The following is a 27,929-nucleotide window of genomic DNA, read 5'->3' as shown; positions in this document are numbered from 1 at the left end:
TAAAAACAAAGGCTGTTGCAGTTTAATAACTATTTAGTCTTTGGGGAAACAATTAATTTATACCAGCTCAGTAATTTGTGTTTAAAATATTTTTTTCACTTAAAAAATGATAATATTGAGTATGCTTTTTTGAAACTAAACCTCCTAAACCTAGTCCCCATTCCTTCTATTCTGAGTGGATTTTCAATTCACATTTGGGTATATACGTAATTGAAATAATCAGAGTAACTTTTTAAGGAAAGATTTTTATGTTTATAGGGAACAAACAACTTTTCTATAAACTAACTTCTTTTAGTATTACTTATAGCCAGCATATTAGGTTTGCTAGACTAATCAATCATAATCTTTATATTTGTTAGTATATTAGATTGTTTCTTTGGGATTGCCAGATTCAGCGTTTATCTTTCTCTCTCCTGTGGAGAATATTCCTAAATGATTCTTTTTTGGAATACTATTTGAGATGTGTTTCTTCCAAAAGATTATTCCTTTAATTTTTAACTTCAGATCAAATGAAAAATTTGGTCTTACTTAGAAAATAAATTGCTAATTGAACCTTTTAATTTGAAAGTTAGAAGAAGTGCTTTTTCTTTTTTTAATGAGCAATTTAAATTTTTGCAATCATTTTCTTCACATCTGATTTATATTATTTTTTCAGGCAAACTTAGAATTGGTGCAGTTTGAAATGGTTTAAAATTTTTGTGTGCCAGTAATACATGTACCTTCTAGCTAGCTTTGAAGTTACTTAATCTGTTTCAAATATCTGTGGCTCAAAATAAAATAATATAGTCCTTATTTCAACACATAGTTTATGATGTGCTGCTGTACAAATTGTTGTGATGTAGTTCTACAACTAGGAGGCAGTCTGGTCAAAGAGTAAAATTATTGCCCTAGTTCTCACCTCCAAACAAGTAATGCATGGAATCTACAGGGAACAGGTGAAATCATGGCATTTCCCATGGCACTTAAGGCATTGTTCATCTTCTCTTTGTAATTAAAGGTACCACTAGTTTCTTAATGAGGAAATGTAGGTTACTTTAATGTGAACCCTACTTTTCTACTTGATCTTTAGATCGATAGCTTTTTAGTCATGTCTCTTTTGACAGAGGTCTTTCTTCACACAAAATCTATTTTTGTGTTAGTTCATTACAATCATAGTGTTGAACTAAGCAGCAGTTATGTGTTTATGTGAGTCAATGACTGTTAGAAATTGAAAAAGTAAGTTTTAGTTTGTAAATATTCAAAGAAAAGTGAAGTAGTTATTATTTATATAGAGTCATGTTTTTTCTAAAAATTATTTAAGGTTGTTTATAAAGAAACATTATACATAAAACAGAAAAATAAATAATGAGGCACATGGAAGAAGAGAAAGCAAGCAAGTTGGGAGTTGGTAGTGAGCTTGGTACACAAAATATATGTGTTCATGTCCTAAACATTCTTGATATCGGACTCCATCAAGTAAGATGTAGTCAGTAGTGACATTTATACAAAAACATAAGCTGTCTGTCCTGTATCCTTGATGTAGATAGACTCCATTTTGACTCCAAACACGCATGATAAAGGGAAAAGTCAGTTTATTATAAAATTCACAGTGCTTTAAGTTTAAAACAAACAAGAAGATGACAGCTTTCTTCTTCAGTGTTCCAAGAGTGTTTTTGTGCCACATCAATTAGGAAATGAAAAAATATTGTCATTTTAAGCTTTATTAGTATTTTCATATCCTTCCCAAGTACAATGACAGACCTGTCTAAATATCGATAATGTTCCTTCTCCTTTTAGATTCTGAAAAAGAGTTCTACATTCTCCCTCACCGAGTTTTTGTCCCCATTCCTGGATCCACTGTAAAGTTATGTGATTATAAATTTGGTGATGAATCAGCCGAAGAAATCAGAGACCATTTTATAGAGATGTTAGATCATATGGTTCAAATAGAAGATTTGGAAATTGCAGAGGAAGTCAACACAGGTAATTAACAACCTGATTAGACTATTGCTAAGATTACCCTTGAGATGTCTGGTTTAAATATCATGTCTTTATATTTTCTTAAAGCTAACTCTGTTTGCCATTTCAAGTGTTAATCAAGGCATTTAAATGTATTTGACTAATTTCTACATGAATAAACATACAGTAACCATTTTTAGAAATCATACCAAAATTTAAGACATTTAAGGTATTTTCAAACCTAGTAAGTAGATCTTCATAAGATCAGTTTAACCTTAAATAAGTGAAAATGTATAACTTTTAGGTATTTATTTTAATGTAAGAGCAAGCTTTTCTTAAAACTAGTCTTAGTTATTTGATTAAGTATCGTGTATAAAGTTTTTTTAACTACTCTTGTTTATTAAATATTTCTCTATATTTCTTGCCTTTTTCTTCATGTCCTTTTTTATATAATGAGTACACTAAAGTGAAATGGGCATTTTCAAAAATTAGATCAAGCTTATTTTTAGAGAACAGATTTGTCGTACCATCCAATTGTGTAAAATAATTTGCTTCCCCTAGTCGTAATTTTAGTCTAAAGACTACTTTTTTTTGTTTTTCTAGTAAGGAAAAGATAACAAAACTTGTCTGTAAAAACAAAAGTGTATAACAATCTTCCTGAAACATTCAAAAATATGTAATAAAAGGAATTATGTATACATGTCAATAAATCATTTTTTTTTTAATTATTTTATTGTTGTTTTTTTTTTTTAATTATTTCAATAAATCTTTAGTAAAAGAGCAATTAACTGTCTTTGAAACTTGTGATGTCAAAGTAAAAAGTTTTTAGGTTAGTTTTGAATGTGGGTGTTAATGAAATTTGAATATTTCAATTTTTTAAAGTTCTTTTTCTAATTTCTTAGTTATTCCTCTTAGCATAGCTAATTCTCACCCCCTACGAGGAGTAGAGTGCACTGTTGATTATGGTGAGTCAAGTAAGTATTTGGGGAATTTCAAATCTGTCAGTCAAGTATCAAGTTAGGGAAGATCTTAGTTTTTTCCAGATTAATATTGATCATGATGTGAACAATGTTTTGAAGAAGAAAAACAGCACTCTTAAAGTGCTTAGTGCTCAGTTTTAAAGAGCAGCTATGTTTTTTAAAAGTGTAACTCTGGTATATTCTTGAGCAGATAGAAAATACCTACTTTTTGAAAGTACACTGGAGCCAGGTGTGTTGGTATGTCCCTATAATCTGAACTACTAAAGGGACTGAGACAGAAGGATCTCTTGCTCCTACGAGTTTCAGGACAGATATCCTAGGTTAAATGGTGAGATCTCCATCTCAAAAAAAAAACAAAAAACACTACTTCCTTATATGTACTCTGACTTGTCTTTATTGAGATGTTACACTCAGTTGAACATTCTGAGAAATGTGTTTTTCATTAATTTTATTGTTATGTGAACATCATAGAGTGTATTTTACACAAACTTGGTTAGTTACTCAACATTTGATGCAGTCAAGAGACAGGTTAAACATGATGTGTGCAGAGTTGATGCTGGCATAGCATGGCATGCTTTTTTGTTTTTAAATTTTATTTTTTCATTTATTTTAGGGCCTGGGGTTTGAACCCAGAGCCTCCTAAGTGCTGGGCAAGCATTTTACCACTTAGCTACACCCTCAGGTTGTGGCATACTGTTTTATAGTAAACTTTTTTTTTTTTTAAATAAGTAGGACTGTACTATAAATATTGATAAAAGTATAATAAATATATAAGCTAGTGATGTTGTTTATTATCAAGTATTATATACAGTGCATAATTGTATGTGCTATGCTTTTATATGACTAGCAACACAGTAGGTTTGTTTACAGCAGCATAATTACAAACATGTCATGTGTTGCTCTGTGACATTACGATGAATGCCACAGCTATGACCTCACTCATTGATAGGAACTTTTCAGCTACATTATAATCTTATGTAAGCAATATCATATATTGGGTCCACCATTGACTAAAATATTGTTATGTAATATATGGCTATATTAATATTAGCCATTGTTAATACAGAACCTACTGTGTGCCAGCTACTGTTTTAAAAATTTTATAAATACTAAATTATTTAATCCTTGTAACAGCTGCTGTGATGTGGATGCTGTTATATTAACCCTGTTTTCCATTTAAGAGGATTTAAGCTCTGAAGGTTTTAGTAATTTCTCATTTATATTGCTGTTAATGGAGGAACTAGAAATTAACTTAGGCTACTTGGTTTAGCAGCTGTGCTTTTTTCCTGACAGGTTTATTTATGGCCTTCCTGTGAGCCTAACTAATACAGACTATAGGACTATTACTTTCCATCATCTAGATACTTATTTTAGCCTGTTGTCCTTCATTCTGTCCTTTGGAACTTGTTTACCATAAATGAATGTTGTTATAGTATCCTAGTTTAATTTATTATTGATCATGACAATTTAGTTTCTTATTTGTTAGCTGGAATCTTGGATCTGTTATCATATATGGTTTTCATATTTTTCATATTCTTTGTTTCACTCTTAGTAAGCAGCTTGTCCTAAACTAAGGAAGGAGTAATAATGGTAGCACTGTTTGCAAAACCTGCCCCACTAATAAAGTTTCTTTAAAAATTGGATCTAAAACAGAAGGAAGAGAAAGATTTCCTTTATATTTTTTGACTATAATTTTAAATATTTTAATTCATGTTTAATTTGTTGTTGTATTTTAAATGTAAGAGTGTACAGACTGGCTTTTATTTTATTTGGTGCTTTTAAAGTTAGTCTTAAAAGAGTTAATAATGGGGTTCATGTTCTTAACACTGCTAAGACATTTACCACTATAAGATAGCCTTGCATGAGCTTCCCAAAAACAAACTAAAATCTAATAAATTCAAAATACACTGAAGCCATTATATTTGTAGTTCAGCAAGCATTTATTGAGTATTTCATAAGATTCACAAGGCCAAGGACTTTTGCCTTTGTTGTTCATACTGTGTTTCTAATGCTTTACTAAGACCCTAGCCTCATCACATCATAGGGACTCATTAAATATTTGTTGACAACAGAATTATTGGTTTTGTCAGTCCTAGAGATTGGGATCCAAAGATCAATGAGATACTGATCCTGTCTTCAATGAATCAACTAGAATTTTTTTTAAACTTGTCATTAACTTTTATATGCTCAAACTAGGTCACTTTCATTAAACTTTTTCATAGTTCCCTGTGTTGTGCATTTATTTTTTACAACAATAGCACACCTTTTTTTCACACTTAGACATGAAGTTTATAAGGTTTTCGTAATACACTATATTGAACATGATTAGAGTTTAAAAAGGACATAATCATCATAATTTTATGGCTCAATAGTTCAGAACATTGTAAGGGGTAGAGAACATTTAAAATTCTTGAAAATACATAATACTGGTTGTTGTGCCAGAAATAGTAACTCTAGTTTACAGCATTTAGTATGTCTATTTATGAGATATATATTAAGCATTGCTCTATTCAAGGCTATAATAGATGTGAATCAATAACTGGATTCCTTTCCTCAAGAAGCCCATAATCAAGGCTGGAGTTGTAGCTCAGTGGTAGAGCGCTTGCCTAGCTTGTGTGAGGCACTGGGTTTGATTCTCAGAACCACATATAAATAAATAAAGATCCATCAACAACTAAAAAAAAATTTTTAAAAAAGCCCATAATCTGATTTGGAAGATAGAATGTCATATATATTATTACTTATTCAGAGAATGTAATAAGGTCCTAAGAGTACTGGTACCTAAGAACTTAATCAGAATTAAGCAGTATTATCAATAACCTACAATCTACAGTATCAAAATTTTGACATTAGCATTTTAAAATTTTAGTAAATTTTCCATTTTTTTTCATTCTTTATCATGACTACTTTTGTATTTTATTTCCACTGAAAGGTCATTGAAAGCACATAGCTATTTTATAAATTATTCTATATTGTACTGGTTAATCCCAATTATACTTAAAGTCCCATAGTTTTGCATGGTGTTCATTTTTGCAAATAAATGAGCTTTAAGAACCAAAACAACATTCTTCTTTTCCATTACTTATATGCATATTAAATATATTTTAACCCTATTTCTCAGTTCTCTCTCAGTAGCTTTATCATTAGCATTGTTTGTATCATATTAAATATTAGCATGAACCCACTAATATGAAGTACTTTTAAACCTTAGATTGTGGATTTTATATATAAATATATTTAAAAAAAAACATTAAGCTGGGCACAGTATCCCATATCTGTAATTTCAGTGACTTGGGAGACTGAGGAAGAAGGATCAAAAGTGTGAAGCTAGCCTCTGCAACTTAGTGAGACTCTTATCTCAAAATAAAAAATAAAAAGGAGTGGGGTTGTGCCTCAGTGGTAAAGCTTCTGTGGGTTCAATCCCAGCATCTTAAAAATAAAAAAAGATTCACGTTATAATATGAAAGTTTTTTTGTAATATGCATAGATTTTCCAAAACATTTGGAATTAGGATTTCCTTATAAAGTAAACTACAAAAAGTAATTCAGATGTTCAGATTAAAAAATTAAAATCAATTACACATTTAGGAACATTCAATTTGTTTTAAGTATCTGGCTTTATTTCTAAGTTATTTGAAATTATTATTTGCTTGATTATTATTTAATTATTTATGTTCTATAATATAGTTGCCAAGTAGTTGCTATGTTTAAAATACATGTTTTGCCAAGTAAGTATTTTAAAATAACATACTTCTAAATGACTTAAGAGATGAAGGACAATTTGTTTGTCAAAATGACTCACTTATGGTAAGGGATAACTATGGCTTTAAAATTTCTTAGATGTGTTAGTCATCCCCCAGTAGACATTAACTTAATAATTCAGACATACTTTATCCATAGTATCAGATTGAAAAAAATGAAGACACACCTTTAAAATCTGGTGAAACTCATCTTTGACATTTATGTCTGGATATCAAAGCTGAAATTCATTTTTGTTGTTCAGTTAAACATTGAGGATTTAAAGGAAAAATGAGTTAACACTAAAGTTGTATTTTTATGGCTAATTGCCAACTATAGTAATACAGAAGACAACCAACTAAGGAATTCAAGTCTTAACATTTCATTTTAAGCTTCTAAATAGTCCTCTCTACCCGTTAGCAGCTTGGAATGAACAACTTTGCATGTATACATGGCTGTTTTTTCCTCTTTTGTTAAGAGTTGCTCAGGAAGGTTACTCTCTTTCATGATTAAGATTTGTCTGAATTTAAAATTACTTAATTTTAAGGAATAGTTCTTATGAAGTCATGTTATTTATATCTAAATTTTCAAATAACATTGACATATTGGTGAAATGACCTAATGTCTTGAGATTTGAGTTTAAATCCTTTATGTTCCCACCAAAACAGACAGACATATAAATTGTGTCAGTCTGTATTAATAAATAATAGTGATGAACACCTGCCATGTTTTAGGCATGGAGTTCAGGTAGATAAATATCTTACCTATTTATGTTTAAAGATCTTATAGGAGAATATGGAAGGTCAGCATTTGATATTCAAATAATGGTTTAGATAATTACAAGAATGAAGAATAGCATAGAACAGGGAACTCTAAAAAACTTGAGTGAAGTTGACCTAGGCTGACATATGAAAGTTAATGACAAGTTAGTATCTATACAGATTTTTTTTAAAATTCTAGTTGGCTCATTAAAGACAGGGATCACTATTTTATTGATCCTTGGATCCTAATCCCTAGAACTTAACAAAATTGATAATTTTTTGTCAACAAATATTTACTGAGGCTAGGATCTTAGTAAAGTGTTGTGTGTTTGATACAAGGATTTTATTGTCCCAAAGATGGAAAGAAGCTAGCCAAGATATTTGCTAACAGAAGATCCAAAGTTTAATATAAATACAATTTTGCTGTCCCATTCAACTTTTAGACCTATAGACTGAAGTTGGAGGAAATTTGAAGCTGTTGGACCAATTATAGTTTAGAACTAAAGTATAATAGCCCTTGAGAAATTGGAACTGTTAAATAGTATAGAGACAGTTCGTAATATAACTGTCTCATCTTTTTTGATTAATTTGATTGAGAGTAGAAAAAAGGAGAAAAGGTCTAGGAGTGTAATTCATTGCAGAGCACTTGGCTAGCATTCACTAGCCCCTAGCACTGAGAAAAAACAAAAAGAAAAAAAGTGGGGGTGGGGTTTGAGGATTGGTCCAAGTTAAAGCACTTTAGTTATATACTTGAAGAAAGAATGGTGGTGCACTTGATCTCAGTGAAGTAGTTACTAGTGATTATTTCTGAAAACCATAGTAAACTTACCTTCATGGGAAATTAATGAGAAGTAGGTAATTTTTTCCCTGTATCCATTTGGTGCCCTGGGTATCCATTGCAAGAAGTTCATATGTTAACTTCCTGGTCATATGCTAGTAAAATGGGGTACAAACATATCTGTAAGGACATTTTAAATTAAAACAGTGGGCTATTTTACTTTAAATTTAATCGATGGTATTTACTATGTCTCTTTGCAGTTTTTTTTTTCTCTTTTTTTACATAAAAAGAATCAATCTGAAACTGTAGTTTTCAGATGTAGTTTCCTAGAATTCTATAGAGCAGCACTCTACTCTCACTTCTGGAATGATGAGACCGGATAGAAGAAAGGAACTAACTGGTCAGGTTGCAGGAGCCTCCACCCCTGCTGCAACCTCAGTAGTAACTTTTTTCATCTATTATACTGAGATTTTCCGTCAGATTTTTGTTTTCATAGAATTCTTCAGCACTAGAGGGGAAAAAAGAAAATTGAAAATCCCTACCCTGTGTAATCTCTAAGTTATCAGGTCACTTTTAATCAGTGTTCAGTAAATTCTGATAGGACAATCTATATAAGTCGCTGTCAGCATAATGAAGTAGAAAGAAAACTTTTCTTTTTAGTTGAATGCTTTCTCTCTCTTTGGGGGAGGGTACTAGGGCTCAAACCTGGGGTTTCACACATGCTAGGCAAGTGCTATACCATTGAGCTACATAGCCCTTAAAAGAAAACTTTTGTTTGAATCCTCACTTGATGCCCATGACCCTCAAGTTATGCACTTTCCTAGGTTTGTTTTCCACCTGTAAAATGGGGTGACGTACTTGTCCTCTTTAACATTTAGAGTGTGGTTAGGTCACATTTCTAATGTTTACTTGTATATTTGAACTTGCAGATTTGATCAAGAGTCAGCACTCTTTTTCTGTATCAGGCCAAATAGTAATTTTTTTTTTTTACTTCATAAATAATCTTTTTTAAGAAATATTTTTGTTTTATTCTTTTTTTGGATTTTTAAAAAAAATTAATGTCTTATATATGACAACAGAATACATTAAAATTCACATTACACATGTAAAGCACATTTTTTCCTATCTCTGGTTATACATAAAATAGAGCCACATAAGCTCTCTTTCACATTATTTTTGTAATCTATTTTTAGCTCAGGAGCTGTATAAAAACTGGGAATCATTTGATATTGGCTCTGTAGCTTTCTGGTTGGGTCAATGATAAAACTGTGTTAAATATGAAAGTTATGTCTGTTTAACATATACCATGAGTGGAATATATTTGACATATATTTTATGATATGCAGTTCACCTACATTAGATAAGGAGTAATTTTATAATGTTATAAAAAAGATGAATAGAAGAAAATCAGTATTGATTATATGTTCTTTAAAACTCAGTTTAAATGGTAATTCTCATCTTATATTGGATTTATTATTATCTTTTACAGCTTGTATGAGCTCTATGAATAATGAAGCTTCATTGGAACACAAAGATGATAAACAGCTAGAGCAACCAATTAAAACTACAGTAATGTTGAAAATTCGGCAAAACATAGGTATTTTACCTTTTTTATAACATTGAAAAGATAATATTTGGGTTTTGAGTTTTCTTAGTACTTTAAAATTATTTTTATTTCTTAAAAGTACTAGATTAATACCAGATTATTAGTATTTGTTAAATATTATGGAAAGTTCTGGGTTCTTAAGGAAGAAAAGTTTATAAATAATGTGTTATCACCTAAGTGCCCTCAAAGATGGCATAGCCCATTAAGCTTTTGGTGTTTTCAAAGAAAAACATCTAGAGTTTTTGGAATCAGTTAGTAAAGAGAAGCCAAAGTGGTATTCCTAGAATGACTTCTGCAGAAGATTTTGAGGTGTTTTATGAAAAAAAAAAAATCAAAATACATGTCTGGAAATTTAAAATGCACTTTTGTATTTTAATGAATTTTTTTAATATTTATTTTTTAGTTGTAGTTGGACACAATACCTTTATTTATTTACTTATTTTTATGTGGTGCTGAGGATCGAACCCAGGGCCTCACACATGCCAGGCAAGCGCTCTGCTGCTGAACCCCAGCCCCAGCCCCGCACTTTTGTATTGTAAATGCTCCAAGAAGTGCAATAGTCCCTTCAATATGTTTTGATTTTTTGAACAAAGAAAAAGTAGATTATTGCTTAGTGGAATAACAATTCAAGAAATGCTAAACATTATTATTTATTACTTATAGTTAGGAGCCAGATATTTAGTTGTAGTTCTTGTCACTCTAATTAGATAAGCTTTACTTAATTACCTAAATTCTTTGTATCTCTATGTGTTGGTCTGTCTGAACGACTTTGGTTAATTTCTTTTTCTAACTTATCATAATCAGGAAAAGCTAAAAGTTGCCAACTGCAACTTACTATTACTTTGATTTTATAAATCTTGGCTTTTATAGTTTTGAATAGCTACACAGACTACTTTGCATTTTAATATTTGAAAACCACTAACTGTTTATTGCTGCTTTTTTTTTTTTTTTTTTTTTTTTTGGCTTAAACTTAGTATCATGAGATGTTTGGTGTGTTCTCTGTGTAGTGCGCATGTGTGTATATTCATAGAAATCTTTGAAAGTATTTATTTTGTCGTTTTGTCCAAGTGTGCACCTCTGTGTAAGACATTTTGTCCAACATTTGTAGTCTAATTTTTCAACTTATAGCTTTATTTTCTGCTAAGACTTCACTGGCTTTTAGTATAGACCATATGTATGTGTATTATGATACAGTGTATGTATAAGTGATACAGTGTATGTATGTGAGTGCTGTGTTATAGCTCATCTGTTCCCTGCATTTCAGAGCTTAGGAAGAGTTAAGCCTTTCTTTTGCTCATTCCATTTCCATTTGTTTTGTGTCTGTTTTACTTTTAGGTGTGATTGCAGCATTTGCAGTTGCAGTTCTTGCTGCGGGTATCTCCTTTCATTACTTCAGTGATTAGGGTGAGGCACAAAGAGCTTCCTGATCATCCAGAGAACATTGATCAACAACTATGAATAATAAAGATATACACAGTCCCTCTGTAGTCAAGACACTAGCAGTCAGATCTTCTACCACAATGCCTATTAGGTGTGTTTGTTTCTTACCAACGTGAATTCACCAGCTGCCTTGTTTAGCATCCGTTTATATTATAGGCAGCTCAGGTTTCCAAAAATAAAGTTATGCATCTAGATGAGAGTTGCATATAGCAAAGCATTATCCATTTCTGAAAGGGTTCAAAATGTGGGATATTAACAGATGTTAGTCCTGTTGAACTAGATCACATATTGATCAGGACATTAAACATTTAAACAGTATTGACTACAATAGCTTACTACTAGACCCCCCCTAGGAGAAATTTCTCCCAAGTGGTTCAGTAATTTGTGGGCTTTGTTTATATTTGAGGACCTTTCTGATATGTGTTCAAGTGATCAGGGGCTAAGGAACCTTTCCAGAGAGATTTGAAAGAATAACAAATGACAAATTATGTGCTTTCTCGGGTTAGTGTATTATAACTTTTTAAATATATTAAATAGGACTTTGCTTCCAGCAATATAATAGACTAGATACTTTAAAACAACAAGATCCTGAATAAAATCTGCTTTTGAATGTGCTCAAAAGAAGTAGGAAAAAACCTTTTAAGAAATCACACCTCAGTCTTTCCTCTTCCACAAAAATGAACATCTTTTTAGTTGGGAATCATGAATACTATTTTTAAGCATTAATACAAGTGAATTTTGGTTTCCTGCATGCCAGGTACCACTAGCAGCACTGTTATAAGCATTTTGCCTAACACCAGATATGAATCTGAGATGCTGCCCTAGCCAGAACAGTTGAATATTAAATAGCCCTCAGTTTACAGAACTCTGTAGCTCCTGGCAGAAACAGAAGGGAAACACTTGTAATTAAGTCCCAAGACACTCCCATAGATAATGATTAGCAATACTATTTCATGACCAGATATCATGCCACAGGTGAAACTAGCTAGCATGAGAAAGAACCTATGAAAAAAATAAACATTGAATTGAGTTCTCCAAATGGAGAATGAAACCATAAGCCACTTCTAAAAAGAACCAAATGGAACTCCTGGGAATGAGAATGTATTTGTTGAAATAAGAAAAAAGTAACTGTCAGGTATACTGAGTATTATAGTAGATTCAGCTGAAGAGACCAGTGAACTGGAAGCTAAGTCTAAAGACATTACCAAAAAGCAGCAAGGAGAATAAAAGGAGCTTGAAAATATTAGGTAAGAGATATGGAGTAAAGAACTGTAAGGACTAGGAGGAGAAAATAGAATGGAGAAGAGGCAATATTTGAAAAGATAACAGAATTTCCACAATTTTTGAAAAATGTGAATTCACAAATTCAGGAAGCACAATATATCTTACTTTCAATATATACATACTTAAAGCAAGTCTATGGCTAGACCTAATGGAGTAAACTGCATGATATCAAATACAGGATTTCAAAAGCATCCAGAGATGGCATAAAGATCTTCAGTGAACACAAGACAGTCAGATATTTAATAGGCTTCCTGACAGCAATAGTATCCCCAGTGTGTCCAAAAGGTGATAGAATGGTATGTTCAAATCTGAGAAAAAGTGTCAGCTTAGAATTCGCATGAAGCAAAATTGACTGTCAACAGACCTTCATTTAAACTGCATATGGATGATCTTCAACAGGGAGAATTTCTCTAAAAGGATGATCTGGAATTGAAGAACCAGTAAGCAAATAGGATAATAAATATATGTAAATTTAAAGTGTTGTTTGTATAACATAATCATAAAGGAAAGGCATTTATGATAAACTGTAAACAAATATAATTGTAAATAAATATTATAAAACATGAATGACGTGGAATTTTCAAATAAGGATATAATTGGAAAGCTGCATAGTAGCTTATAAAATGGGAAGAGGGTGATTAAAATTACAGTGTCCTGAGGTGCTTTTATTCAGAGAACTGTTTTAATGTGATTATTTACATATATACAGTCAAATTTTAAGGATGACCTCTAAAAAAAATAGATAGGAGATCAGTCATTCCAAGAAAAAATAAATGTAAAATGTAGAATAGGAAGGCAGTAAATACAGATAAAGGAATATATTGGGGATCTGAGGCAATGCTAGTAAGATAATAGGGTTGGGGATATAGTTTAGTGGCAGAGTACTTGCTTAGCATGTGCTAGCCCTGGCTTCAGTCCTCACCACACAGAAACAAAAAATAGTAACCAGTCTTGTATTAGTATTTAAGTATACTGAATTACCTAGTCATATGACAGATTGGTCAGCTCTTTTAAAAAAAAATATTTAACTATAAGCTGTTTTAAAAGAAAAACATCTAAAATAAAATAAAACATGGGGAGGTCAAATGTAAGAAAGATGAGATAAAAATGTATTAGGCAAATATTGAAAGAAAACCTGTTTAGTGATATTAAATCAAAATTAGACTTTTTGATAGTGTTATTAAAGATGGAGAAGGCCACAAAAAATAGTAAAAGGAATTCACTAGGAATATATAACAATTTAAAAATTGTATATATCTTATGAAAAGATATAAGTGTATGAATTATAAGGCTAAAACAAAAATGAATAGATTTCAACTTTCTCAATTGATAAGCAGACAAGTGAAAATGTTTCAATATAATTAATACTATTAACAGCAGACACATAATGTGTTTTAACAATTAGAATATTTTTCTTTATCACTATATATTATCAAAAAGTGGCCATGTACCACACTAGACATGAAGTAAATCACAATAAGTTTCAGATAATTTATTTTAATACTGAGAAAAAATCAGAACTCGGTAGTAAATGTCAAATGTTTTAAATCATTCCTTTTGTAAGCTTAAAAGGCCCTTGTAAATATAAGAAGAAAACATGACTGCAGGGTGTGGTGGTGCACATCTGTAATCCTAGCAGCTGGGGAGGCTAAGGCAAGAAGATTGCAAGTTCAAGGCCAGCCTCAGCAATTTAGCAAGGACTTAAGCAACTTAGCAGGATCCTGTCTCAAATTCGAAAGGCTGGGTATGTGTCCCTGAGTTCCATCCCTGGTAGCCGGAAAAGAAAAAAAAAACAAAAAAAACACACCCATAAGTACTGAGAATCTAAGTAATTTGTTTTTAAAAATTGATAGAGCAGAAATACACTTTGAAAGGAAATTAGGGAAAATGACTGAATGTCTGACTTAAAACACTAGAATATACAATGTAGAAGGAAATGAAAGTAATGAATTGATGAATTAGAAAAAGATAAAGATTAGGGCTGGGGATGTGGCTCAAGCGGTAGCGCGCTCGCCTGGCTTGCATGCCGCCAGGGTTTGATCCTCAGCACCACATACAAAGATGTTGTGTCCGCCGAAAACTTAAAAAAATAAATATTTAAAAAATCTCTCTATTTTTTTAAAAAAAGAAAAAGATTAACAACATCAACATTGTTTTCATGACAAAACTAAACTGGCATAATGGGACAGGAAGAAAACAAGCACATGTAAACAACATAAAGCTTGAAAGGGTTCTATCCCACAGGTACAGCATAGATGGGGGAAAAAGTACCAAGAGCTTCTTAGTGCTCACAGATTTGAAAACAGACAAAATAGACTAAACTCCAGAAAACTACAATTTACTTAAATTGTCTCAAGAAGAGAGAGAAACTGGACTTAGTACTGTTTTGTAGTAAAAAGAAATTTAAAAAATGTTGGCAACACCTGACCAAGGTTTAGAGTAAGTTTTACCCCTTTCAAAGATATACCATTCCAAAATTTATACGAATTTTCCAAGCACACATATCAAGGGAATACTTTCTAGCTGAGTATATGAGACTTATATAGCTTCCTAAAATCAGACATGTTAGTAAGAGGAAAGAAAACTATAGGCTAATATCAATTCTTATCAATCATAAAAGAAGCACTATTCAAATGAATTCAGTGTCATAAAAGAGAACATGTATCATGACTGTACTATATGCATTAAAAATGAGGAACACAACAAGGATGCCCATTATCTCCCTTTTATTCATATTGTCCTGTAGAAAAATAAGCAGAAGACAAACCAGGTATTTTAACAGGATGTGACTATACACACGAAAGATATTTAACTACTTAAATACTTGGCTAAGATCACAATAAATACCATTTTACATTCAATAGATTGAAAAGTTAGAAATGTGACAGTGCTAATAAAGATGGTGTGCATTAAAAAATATATGTCTGGTGTCACACACCTGTAATTTCAGCAACTTGGGAGGTGGAGGCAGGAGGATCCCAAGTTTCAGGCTGTCCTTGACAATTTGGCAAGGCCCTAAGCAACTTAATGAGACACTTTCTCAAAATAAAAAAGCTAGGGGCACAGCTCAGTTGTAAAGCACCCCTGAGTTCAATTAAGAAAAAATAATTGAAAGGGCTGTGGATGTAGCTCAGTGGTAGAGTTTACTAGTGCTCAGTTTCTAGCACTGCATAAGAAAATATTTTAAGTATTTAATTTTTCTCACAATTCTGTGAATCTAGGGACTAGATGGGGGTTGAATCAAACAGGAAAGTTCATTCATAGGGCAGTTGGGAATCGAGCTATCACAGTCTATGTAGCCTCTCCACCTGACTTGGTATTCTATCATGGTGCCTGGGATTCAAGAAGTAGCATCATAAGTATGAGTATTCCAAGAAAAGGAAAAGAGATGTGGAGTTCTGTTGGGCTCTGGTTTAAAGTCCCAGAATATAATTTCCATTACATTGTATTGGCCAAACTAATTTACAGAGTCAGCCTAGATTAAAGGAGAAGGAAAAAACAACCCTTTTCTCTTAATTCACAAAGGAAGTGCATACAAAAGAAAGGACAGGCTTGAAGTCAGCCATCTTTGGAGATGTCCAATATACCTTTTGGCCATAGAATGCATTCACTGCCTCCCAAGAAATCTTATTTTCATCTCAACATGGCATCAGGTTCAAGCTCAAGGCCTAGTTTGATCTAAATCAGTTTCAAGTACATATGAGGAATACTTCCTGCAATTTCTCCATCTGAAGATGCATGAAACTAGGGAAACAAGTTTTTTCCCCCATATTCATCTAGCACCCAATAGTCAAGCAGCAGACACCCTTGTTCAAGATGTGCAATGAGTGACACACAACAATGAATAAGCTATGGCAATTCAGAATGTCAATTGAGTACATGTCTGTAATTCATCATGATTCTGGAAGAAGAAAATGTATGTTGATTAAGGCCTAATTCTCCCCCAAAGTGATTCTCAGCTATTAGCTATTTCCTGTGAAATACTGACTCTGCTTGGAGTCATCCACTTCCATGAGAAATTTATATTTAAAACTGAGTAACTGTCACTGGTCAGGCGCAGTGGTGCACAACTATAATCCCAGTGACTAGGGAAGCTGAGGCAGGAGGATCTCAACTTCAAGGCCATCCTGGGAAATTTAGCAAGATGCTGTCTCAAAAGGCTGGGGATGTAGCTCAATGGTAGAGCACCATTGAGTTCAATCTCTAGTACTGCAAAGGTAAATAAATAGATGAGAACTAAAGCTGAGTAGTTTTCTCAAACTGCTTCCTGATTTTTGGAGATTGAAGACCCAGAAGTCTCTTCATTTTGTACTTTCTATCCCTTAAAAGAGTGTGTAATTCCTTTAAAAGCACCTTGCATGCCCTTTGTATCAAGTTATCAACTCCATTAGGCAAAAGGCACACTTACAAATCTCTTCAAGATAGGTGTGTCTATACTTTTAGCTGAGAATCAGGAGTGGAGAGACAAGAGTCTTAAATACTCATTATCTGGCTAAATGATCTACCCTATAGGTCTGTGAGATCCTTAGAAGTCTTCTTGTCTGGTTAAGAGGTTCATAGGCACTGGCTTAAATATTTCGGAAGTCTTAAAGGATATTACAGAGACACATTTTCTATTTTGATCCTAACTTATCCTGATTCTATGGTTTACCAGCAATTCCTTGAATTTGATCTTTACTCTGAGGTCATTTCTTCCTTGAGAAGAAATAGATGGCTGGAAAAGGTGTTCTTGATTCTCTATGTTTCTTCTAGATTTTTGTTTCAAAACTGAACAGCTTATTTAGCTCATTTTTTTTTCTTTTCAGATTTGATCAGAGGCAGGTAAAAGTCATTTGGTATTTTCAGTGTCCTAACTGGAAATCTTAGCTAGAGTCATAAATATATTAATCTGCCTTTTCCCTTTAGCAGTTTTCACAGGCTTATTAGTCTTACCTTTCACATTACTACAGGTGAAAGTATTTATCGCCTTTCATAACAAGGGTTGCCTTTCAATTTCTTCATTGTTCTAGACACCACTGTTAGTTAAAACCCTAAATCCTCTATATCTTGCCCAGTTCCAAAGTTAAGGGTACATATTCTGACTTTGCTTCAGCAGTACCCTGTGTCTAGGCACCATTTTCTATTTTGGTTATCTTTTGCTCCATAACATACATCTTCAAAATTTACTGGCTTAGAACAACCATTATCTCTTCTGATTCTGTGGGTATGAAGGGCTCAGCTGGCTCAGCTGGATGGTTTTTGGGCCACATGATGTTGGCTAGGGCTTTCATTATTTAAGGGCTATAAAATCCAGGATGGCTCATCCACATGGTTGGATGATTCTCCTACACAACCTCTCCACAGAGTTTGGGCTTCTCACAGCATGGTGGCTGAAATCCAAAAGGAAGTGTCCCAACATTCAGTGTTCAAAGAGAAAGTAAGTAGATCTCATCAATTATCTTAAGGCCTGGACTAGGAATCTCCAGAATATCACTTCCTTTGAATTCAATTGGTCAAAGCAAACACAGGTCCAGCCAGGGGGAAAAGCAGCCCAATTTTCAGTGGGGGTGACCGAATGGTGCATGCATGTAGAAAGGGAAGAAATTAATGATAGTGGTCTTCATCATGACTGGATTTATAACTACACGCATGTAAAAAAAAAAAAAACTTGAGAAAGAAGAGACAAAGGAGTTCTCTAAGGAAATAGTTAATATTAAAAAATACTCCAGGGCTGGAGCTGGGGCTCAGTGGTAGTGCACTTGCCTGGCACGTGTGAGGCACTAGGTTCAAGTCTCAGCACTGCATATAAATAAATAAAATAAAGGTCTATCAACAACTAAAAAATTTTTTTAAAATACTCCATATATTACCCTTAACACAGTTTGCCTTTTGCCATAGCGCCTCTCTTTGCCTTTCTTCTGTGGTATTTTGTGGACATACGTAATGTCTTTTCATTGTATGTACTGCTAGATGTTCAGCAGTTAATGTATTACCAACAAAGGATTGATCTGAGCTCTATTACAAGCTCATAATTCTTGTTGATTCTCACCTTAAGAATTTGACTTAATATAAATTAACCAATGCATAATAAATAACTGCTCTTGATTTCTTACTTTAACCTAATGAATACTTATACTGGGAATGTCAGCAGTGTTAATGAATATTCATTAAAGGTAACCAATGAGTTGTAATGAAGTTTATAACCTTTTAAAATGTAAATTAAAATAGTAATAAATTTTTACTTATTAAGGACAAAGAATAAAAGTGACTTAGAAATGACAGAACATTTGTCCTTGCTTTTGCCATTTTGAAAGTGCTTTCGTATTCATTATCTCAATTGCTTTTTACAACCTTCTTGGAAGTTGGGCAAAAAATTGTTGACTAGATCCAAATTTGATGAATACAATTGAAATACACATTAATTACTATCCACAGGACACATAGTTAGAGTAAATATTTGGGTAAATAACTATTATATTTGTCTCAATAATAAAAATAAGTTATTCTTCTTTTTTCACATTTTAAAAAATATGTTAAAATATATTATACACTTGACACCATCAAATAAAGCCAAATTTTATGTTATACTGTAGGACTTCTGAAATTCTAATCCTGAAAATGCCCTGTGCAAAAATTCTTAATTAAGAAAACTTGACATTTTTGGAAAAGATCCTTCATTTAATTTGTTCAGTTTGTTAAAGAGTTCTTTTGTATATAGAGTTCTGGAGGGGAATTAATGATAGGGATGAAGTAGTTTAATCAGGTCTTAGGTTCTATTTTAGTCAAATCCAATTTAGTTGTAGATACACCAGATACAAATGCTATGATTAAAATTCTGAATGTCAATAAGCTATGGTGCTAGATTGTAATATCCTTGTCTAAACAAGAATAATTGAAACAAAGATTTTAAATAATTCTTTCTATGCTTTCAAGTTAGCATTATTGAAAACATTCTCATTTTAAATTATAAATAGCTATTAATTATAGAGAATTGAGGCATACCTCTAGATCTGCCAAATAAGAAATAAAGCCTTGGGAAGTCAGTTAATTCCTTTGCTCTCTAGGTTAGAACAAATTCTAATAACATTAAACTAACTCTCATCAGAGAGTACTTTACAAGTTACAAAATATTTTCATTTTTATCACACTCTTTTCAACAGTTCAGAAACTGAAATTTAAGAAAGTGACTTGCAACCTAATGGGACACGCATATTAAGGGGAAAGATACCAATGGAAGGGAATGACTGAGTGTGTGGAAGTAGGAATATAGCTCTGTGAAGAACTAAGAAAATATGAATTTAAGACTCCTGAGAAGGTGGGAAGTCCAACTCTAAAGCATAAGTGAAATCAGTATTCAGAGAAGGAATGTCTCTTCTTATATAACAGCTCAGAGGATGAAGAAAATTGATGCAGGGGCTGGGGATGTGGCTCAAGCGGCAGCGCGCTCGCCTGGCATGCGTGAGGCCTGGGTTCGATCCTCAGCACCACATACCAACAAAGATGTTGTGTCCGCCAAGAACTAAAAAATAAATATTAAAATTCTCTCTCTCTCTCTCTCTCTCTCTCTCTCTCTCTCTCTCTCTCTCTCAAAAAATTCATGCAAATGTTTATGAGTTTGATAATGAAAGTTGAAGATGATCTCATCTGATACCTTCAGATTTCTATAAAATTTGCAAGGTCATCTTCTGAGAATGAAGAAGAATGAGAATAAGAAGTATTTAGGAAAATTGTTGCAAAGAATAGGAGATTGGCTTGATCAAAGAAACATGGTGGAATTGTCACACAGTGGTAAATAAATGACTCTACTGGTCTCCAACTTCTTATAGGATAGAATAGAAAAAAATAAATAGCAGCATTTGGAAGTCTCATTTTATGAATAACTTGAAAGCAAAGAAGGCCAGCCTCAGCAAAAGTAAGGCACTAAGCAACTTAGTGAGACCCTGTCTCTAAATAAAAAATACAAAATAGGGCTGAGAATGTGGCTTGGTGGTTGAGTGCCCCTGAATTCAATCCCTGGTACCCTCCCCAAAATATGTATAGATAGAATTGAGATTAAAAAGATATAAAGCACTATAAACAACTTAAGGCCAACAAATTTCAAAACAGAAAAATTCCTAGAAAAGTATAAATTACCTGAATTTAGGAAAAACCAGAACAGAAGTTACAAAATATTAACCCCCTCAAAACAGAAGATCTAGATGTATTTATGAATTAATTCTATCAAATTGATTAGAATCAGATAGTTTAATATTGGTTTCTTCAGAGAATATAAACAGAATAATCCCCAAATCCTTCTGCCTCAGCCTCCCAAGCTGCTGGAATAACAGGCGTGGGCCACCACACCTGGTTTATACTATGTTTTTTTTAAAAAAAAAATCCTAATATTGTCTATTTAAGCTTATTCTCCATACCCACTCTCTGCTATCAGTCTGGCAGATATTTTTATTTTGTTAGTATTTTTTTTTGTACTGGGGATTGAATTCAGGGGCACTCAACCACTGAGCCACATCCACAGGCCTTTTTTGTATTTTATTTAGGATAGGGTCTCACTTAGAACCTTGCTTTTGCTGAGGCTGGCTTTGAACTTGAGATCCTCCTGCCTCAGCCTCTGGAGCTGCTGGAGCACGTGCTACCATGCCTGGCATCTGTTATTCTTTTTAGAGAACCAACTTTGGCATTATGTATTCTATCTATAGAATTTATATTTCATTGATTCCTCATTTATTTCATTTTTCTACTTTGTTGATTTACCTTATTTTATTTTTATCAATTTATTGAGTTGTACACCCAGATCATTTATTGTAAGTTTTTCTTCTTTTGTAACTTACATTTTTAATGGTAAAATTTCTGTTTTGGGTATATTCCCAAAGATTTATTATAAGCTATCTTATTATATTTCAACTCGAAGAATTTTAGATTTCTTATTTGTTATTAATTTCTATTTAATTTATTGCATTCCTAAAATGTGATTGTCTTATAATGTCCCATTTTATTATTAAATGTTTAGTTTACCCTTAAAAACATTATTTGTGTGGTAGAGGGGGGAAAATGTGGTTATTTTATTAATTATGCATTGCAATGCTTTATATATATTCCTTAGATCAAGTATATGGTTAATGCCCACATAGATACTTTTTATACTTGATATAGCAAAGATTAAAAGAATGGTACTGAAATATCTGATGGAGAATTGTCACTTTGTTTTTGTATTCTATCAATTTTTACTATATATATTTTATGACATTAGGTATATAGAGGTATAACATTATATGTTCTTGCTAAAACATACCATTCTATTAGTAGATGATGACTATTTCTGTTTAATAATTCTTCTTTTTTAAACTTAGTTATCTGATATTAATTTAGCTATATTCACTTTGTAAAAATTGTATTTGCTTGATACAGCTTTGCCATTGTTTTATGTTTTACTTTTCTATATCCTTATGCTTTACAGTATCTCTTTTGATACCAAATACCAGGGTTTCTAAAACAGTTTAATTGGACAATATATATTTTTTAACTAGAAAATGTAAACCATTTATGGTTTTTGTTACAATTATTATGTTTGGAATTGCTTCTTCTTTAAATTTTCACTTGGAAATGGACTGGGAAAGAATAGTAAAATAACTGGTTTCAAATGGATAACAACTCACTGCTGCTTCTTTAGGAAAAATCAAGTAATGGTTTAAAAGTTCTCCCCATTTAAAAATGTGTGTCTGTCTGTCTGTCTGTCTATGTATGTGGATCAACAACATACTTTAAGATGGGAAAAAAAAAATTGGAGGTAAAATGTCAAGAATGGTAACTGCGTTTATTTTTAACAAAAGGTAAATGTAACAGAGCCATAGGCCTTATTCTTCTAAACTTCTGTAGGACTTAAACAATTTATTAGGTAATTCATTGTAATTCAAGTTACCTAGTAAGTTTAATTTCATGTGTGATTATCATTGCCTATGGCAAGTGAATCTAATTTGTTAGAATAAGAGCCCTGTAGGGGAGGTAATTATGTACAATCAGCAATGAATAAATGAAAAAATTAAAAAATGAATTACTATTTTTAAGGTAACATGTTACATATGTCCACAGATTGGGAATGGAGAGTGGACATTCTGAGAAATAAAATAGCCAAAGTCGAAACACTTGGTTTTGTGAAAATTAATTTTTCTGAGCATTTTCTTATATACTGTGGCAAATAGAAAAACAAACAAAAATTCCTGAAAGATAAACAGACTTCAGCAGTTTTTATAGCTGACAGCCTCCAGTAATAATAAAATTTAATGTTTTCCTTGAATGCTATTGCTCAAATAATGAAAATGTATAATTAAAAATGAGATTACCATATAATTTGCTTTGTTTTCTCTGCCAGAGCTATGCCTACTGCATTAATTTTTCAGTTGTGGGGTTTACTGAAGCTTTATTTGGTAAAAGGTGAAAGATTTATACGATCTAAAGAGAAACCAGAGTATTGAAGCTTTATTTGGATTCCAGGTCTCTCACTCCCTTCCTTCTTCCTCCTCCTCCTCCTCTTCCTCCTCCTCCTCTTTGATATAACAAAGATTAAAAGAATGGTACTGAAATATCTGATGGAGTACTGATATATCTCCTCCTCCTCCTCCTCCTCCCTCCCTCCCCCCTCTTTTTCCTACAGACTTGACACTACCTGAAGCATATTAAGATAGATCTTAGAGAATACTGAATTTGTTTGCTAATGTATTCTTTGTGCTGGTGACTGCCACAAAGAAGTATGATATAATGTGTGAAGTACAGGAGCTAGAAGTGGGAGGCACAAGACGAAGTTCAAGCTCTGCATAGTTCCAGCTGTATATAAACCTGAACAAGTCAACTAACCATGAACAATTTAATTTCTTCATCTTTGAACAGTATATATTGAAAACAATTCTCTGCCTACCTAAGAAGACAATTGTATTCTCATAGTTTTTCAAATGAGATAATAATATATATGAAGTTATTTATACACACAGTCCCTGATTCAATGATAGTTTGATTTATCTTTTTTTTTCTCTACAATAGTACAAAAGCAACATGCATTCAGTAGTAATCATAATTCAAGTTCTGAATTTTGATCTTTTCTGGACTAGTAAAATGTAGTACTCTCTTCCAGTGTGCACCTTGGCTCTTAGGCAACTGCTCAATCAGAAGGGTAAACAAGCAATATTCTACAGTGTACTATTACTAAACCGTGGTATTCTGTAGGTTAGATGTATTAAATGCATTTTCATCCATTATATATATATATATATATATATATATATATATATATATATATATATATATATTCATTGAGTTTCTGGGGAGTTATGGGGAGATAGCCCCATTATAAGTTGAGGAGCATGTGTATATTATAATACATTATAAAAATATTAGGTTTTATTTGGGGTCTCCAAAGCTCCTATTTCACAGGATATATTGTACTGCCTTTACATAAATTCTTTAGTAATCATGAACTTATATAATTATTGGCTTTTAGATGTCTTTCAGGAACTTAATATTTAACTTGCTCATAAAGTATATTATCTCATAACATGGCAAATAACTAACTGCTCATGACAAAGGTATTTGTTCTTAAATTACTTCCAACTTTTTCTTATTAAAGGGACAAAGATATTGGAACAATGCCTATCTTTAAAAATAAAGATAAAATTATTATTTTGTATGTACCTACACAATTTTTGTATGTGTATATATATATGTGTATATATACACACAAAATTTTACAAACTATCAAAATTTTTCAAGTTTAGTTGCTATAAAATAATTTGTCATTAAATCTGCATTCCTTTATCTAAATTCATATCAATACTATTTTAGTGTTTATACTGTTTTCAGATTGCAAATTTTCAAATGAAGATTAAACTCTTGAAAATTGTCTAGTGAAACATTACTGTTGAGTTTATATTCTTTTTTTTTTTTCTTTTCTTTCCTTGGTACTAAGGATTTAATACAGGGGTACTTTACCAATAGGCTACATCCCCATCCCCCATCCCTTTTTTAAAATTTTGAAACAAGGTCTCAATTAGTTGGTGAGGGTCTTTCTGAGTTGCCCAGGCTGGCTTCCTCCTGCCTCAACCTTCCAATTCACTGGAATTATAGGTGTACACTACTATGCCTGATGAGTTTATGCTCTTTTGAAAGAATAAGTTTCCCTAATAATGGGAAATATAATATTTCTGTACATGGTTACTGCATATCCACAAACTACAGGACATCAAAAAAGAGTATCTATTTTCCCAAATGTTTCAGAATGAAAATTAAAAATTCTTAAAATTCCACTTCTTGTTTGTCACACAGATGATCCCCCCAAAATTTTCAGCAGTGTATGGACTACAACCTTGGGGTTTCCCCATGCACTGACAGTCCTTTAAGGGTCAGTCTAGTATCCTCATGAAGACTGTGAGTTGTGAAGCCCACCCAGTTATGAAATGATTGCAGTGGTTCAAGCAAAAAATACTAATAATTGAATTTCCATTGACATGGAATGCAGCAGACAGAAGATATATATTTTGTAAAAGGATGTAAGTGATTCTTGACTGGGGGTGATTTTTTGCTCTCTGGAGAACACTTGGCGATGTCCAAACATAGTTTTAGTTTTCACAACTAGGGGAGGAGTGCTATTGGCATCCAGTGGGCAGAGGCTGGGGATGGAGCTAAACATCCTACAGTGCATAGCACAGACCTCCACAATGAAGAACTCCCTGACCAGAGGTGTCAAGAAGAGTGACTTTCAGAAATCATGGTATAGGTAGTACCTGGTGCCATCCTACTAATATCCAAGGGCCATTTCAAGAAAGGCCAAGGAGCTGAGGATATAGCTTAGTTGGTAGAGTGCATGCTTAGCAGGCACAAGGCCCTGGGTTCAATCCCCAGCATCATGAAAGGAAAAAAAAACAAAATAGGCCAAGAGATAAGACTGAGAAAGAATGGTCATAGAAGCAGAGAAGGATCTGGAAAGTGGTATTCTGAAAGCCAGGTGAGGAAGGAATTTTCCATTTGCGAGTGGTCACTAGCAATCTAAAGGCCCAAAATTACATAAGGTGGACTGTAGAGTGTAAGGTGTTTGGTGGCTAGGTGATTGTGTTGGGTACTATTCATTTGTCTCAGTTTCAAAGCCCCTTACTCTTTCAATTCAAATGTTATATATAAAATATTTAATAAATTCCTTATCTGGAAGAACATGAGAAACATGTTTGGTATAAATGAATTGCATTCTGACTTCTTCATCAATTAGTTTCTCTTTACATAAGCAGGTTTAATATCTTATATCTATGACTATATGTGTGGTTTTACTTTATGTGTATCTATTAATAATACCAACTAACATTTGAGTAATACTGGTGTGTCAGGTATTGTTCTAAATAATTTAGATGATTTATTTTTTTCTCTCACAAACAAAAAAACCAACCCAAGGAGGATGTGCATGCTGTTATTATCCTTATCTTACAGATATAAAAACAGGTACAGAAAGGTTAACCAATTTGCCCAAAGTCACAAAATTAGTGAGTGGATTGAAACATAGGAAGTCTGGTATTGCTACTTAAAATATTCACCACAGTATACAGATCCAAATGTAGATGCATTTATCCATTCATTCCCTGTATAAATCTTTGTTTTCAAGGACACTGCATGACACGTTGCAGATTATCAATATAATTATTTTGTAAGCCATGAGTGAATGAGATTCTCAATTTATAAGATAATTTTGCTATTCCTTACAAATTTTCCTATTACTTTATAACTAACACTCTCAGCTTTCTTTCAAGTCTATTCTAGTTATTATTTGAGTGGTTTGTTATGAGACGTGTTATGGCATTTTAAGCCTTTACATTTTAAACTTCATTCTTTTGCTGAGACATAAATGATCTCTTCCTCTCCTCCTACCAAATGAAATAGCAGATTAAGTGTTTACATGAGGGGAGTTTGTAATCCAGGATTTCTGCAGCATCGGACTTCAAATAATTCTAGTCAAATCCTGCCTTTTGTGTGACTCTTCCCGATGAGTGTTATGATCAAAGCTTCACTGTGGCAGCCATTAGTCACCAAGTGCTTATTTGGAGAATGGTTGCTAGCATCACTCACTCTCTACACAGGTGCCACCTAGTTACTTTTGTTTTTGCAATTATGGGTTAACTACATTCCTGAGCTTAGTCCTGCTTAAGCTTGCTAGCTCCATATTCTAAATTAAAGTGTGGTGGGGAATTTCTTAAAAGAGTAAATCTTTCTCTGAACAGGAGTCTTTCAAAGCCATTTTTATTCTTTTTCTTCTGTAAATGAGACTTTTCTTTCAAAGGAAAATTTCACTTTCTTTTAAAAGGAGTTTTTACTGCCCTTGACCTATAAAACTGTATTACACTTCAGTTAACAATAACTAATGATTGAAAAAAACCTTATATTTTATTCTTAAAATATTGTTCTCTTTTGAGACATTTGACTATCATTCCTCACTGCCTTGCCACCATCCTTTATGTGCTTACTTCCATTGCATGGAATTAATGTCAATCTAAAGAGCTGTTCTACTAAGGAGCTTTGAATTATAAATATCTCATGCAAGGACCCTGTTTTTTTTCTATACTTTTTAAGTCCAATAATTCCTTAGCAGAGAACTCAGTAGGGGATTATTACATTTGCTAGTCATTACTTGATGAGAGAAAGCATTTTGAACTATTTTTAAAAACTCCTCATTTTATACATAATTATCCTGCATGTCTCCCTCCTGGTGGTTTTCCTTCATGTGATATGCCTGTTGCTCATCAACTTAGAAATAGGCTATTGGCTATTTAAAATGCCTTTCCCAATTTATAAAAGGGATAAAGATTTGGAATTTTAGATTCACGAACAATAATGTATTAGGGACTGGTCAGCATGAGCTCATCATAGTAAAGAATTCTATCTTATTCATCTCTATATTACTGATATCAAGTACAATTGCAAAGGTTCTTTTTCTTTACCTCTTCTTTTCCTTCTTTCCCCGCTTTGTCTAGGTGAGATATAAGAATTTGAAGTCTAGTAGAGAGGTAAAGCCAAAGGTGTGATTTGGGGACTATTGAATTTAAATGGTAGTTGGGATTACACATTTGAGGAGATTACCTAGAGCAAAGATTTAGAGAAGAAGTCAGTGAAAGACTTGGATGGAATAATCAGTAGGATAGTAAGCAAATTAGCAGTGTGTTGTCAGAGCCAGAAATGACTCAATAAGGATGGAGACAGTCAATTTTGACATATGCTTACAGGAGACAGAATAAAATAAGGAGTAAGAATTGACCATTAAGTTTGCTAGTACAACTGCAACTGTAATTAAAGTGCTTGAGACAAAGACCTGATTGGAGTACAGTTTAAAAATAATTGAAAATGAAGAATAAAGGTGGCGACTTTAGATACCTCTGTTGAGGGACACAATTGTAAAGAAAATCA

General features: G+C 32.7%; 1 protein-coding gene across 3 annotated transcripts in view; it reads left to right on the top strand.

The window, feature by feature from the left end:
* ODR4 (odr-4 GPCR localization factor homolog) overlaps window positions 1–13,091 on the top strand; it is a 33,595-nt gene extending 20,504 nt beyond the window's left edge. For all 3 annotated transcript variants that reach the window (XM_081297862.1, XM_081297861.1, XM_081297863.1), the window contains 3 exons: window positions 1,777–1,962; window positions 9,684–9,791; window positions 11,136–13,091. In XM_081297862.1, coding sequence (XP_081153988.1) covers window positions 1,777–1,962; window positions 9,684–9,791; window positions 11,136–11,203 — 362 coding nt within the window. In that variant the 3' untranslated portion in view covers window positions 11,204–13,091. The remainder of the gene's footprint in view (window positions 1–1,776; window positions 1,963–9,683; window positions 9,792–11,135) is intronic.
* Window positions 13,092–27,929: the final 14,838 nt, after the last annotated feature.

The sequence above is a fragment of the Spermophilus citellus genome (assembly GCF_964194105.1).
Source record: "Spermophilus citellus genome assembly, chromosome: 6".
NCBI lineage: Eukaryota > Metazoa > Chordata > Mammalia > Rodentia > Sciuridae > Spermophilus > Spermophilus citellus.
The sequence above is the reverse complement of the archived record's forward strand: the minus strand, read 5'-3'. Positions and strand labels throughout refer to the sequence as shown.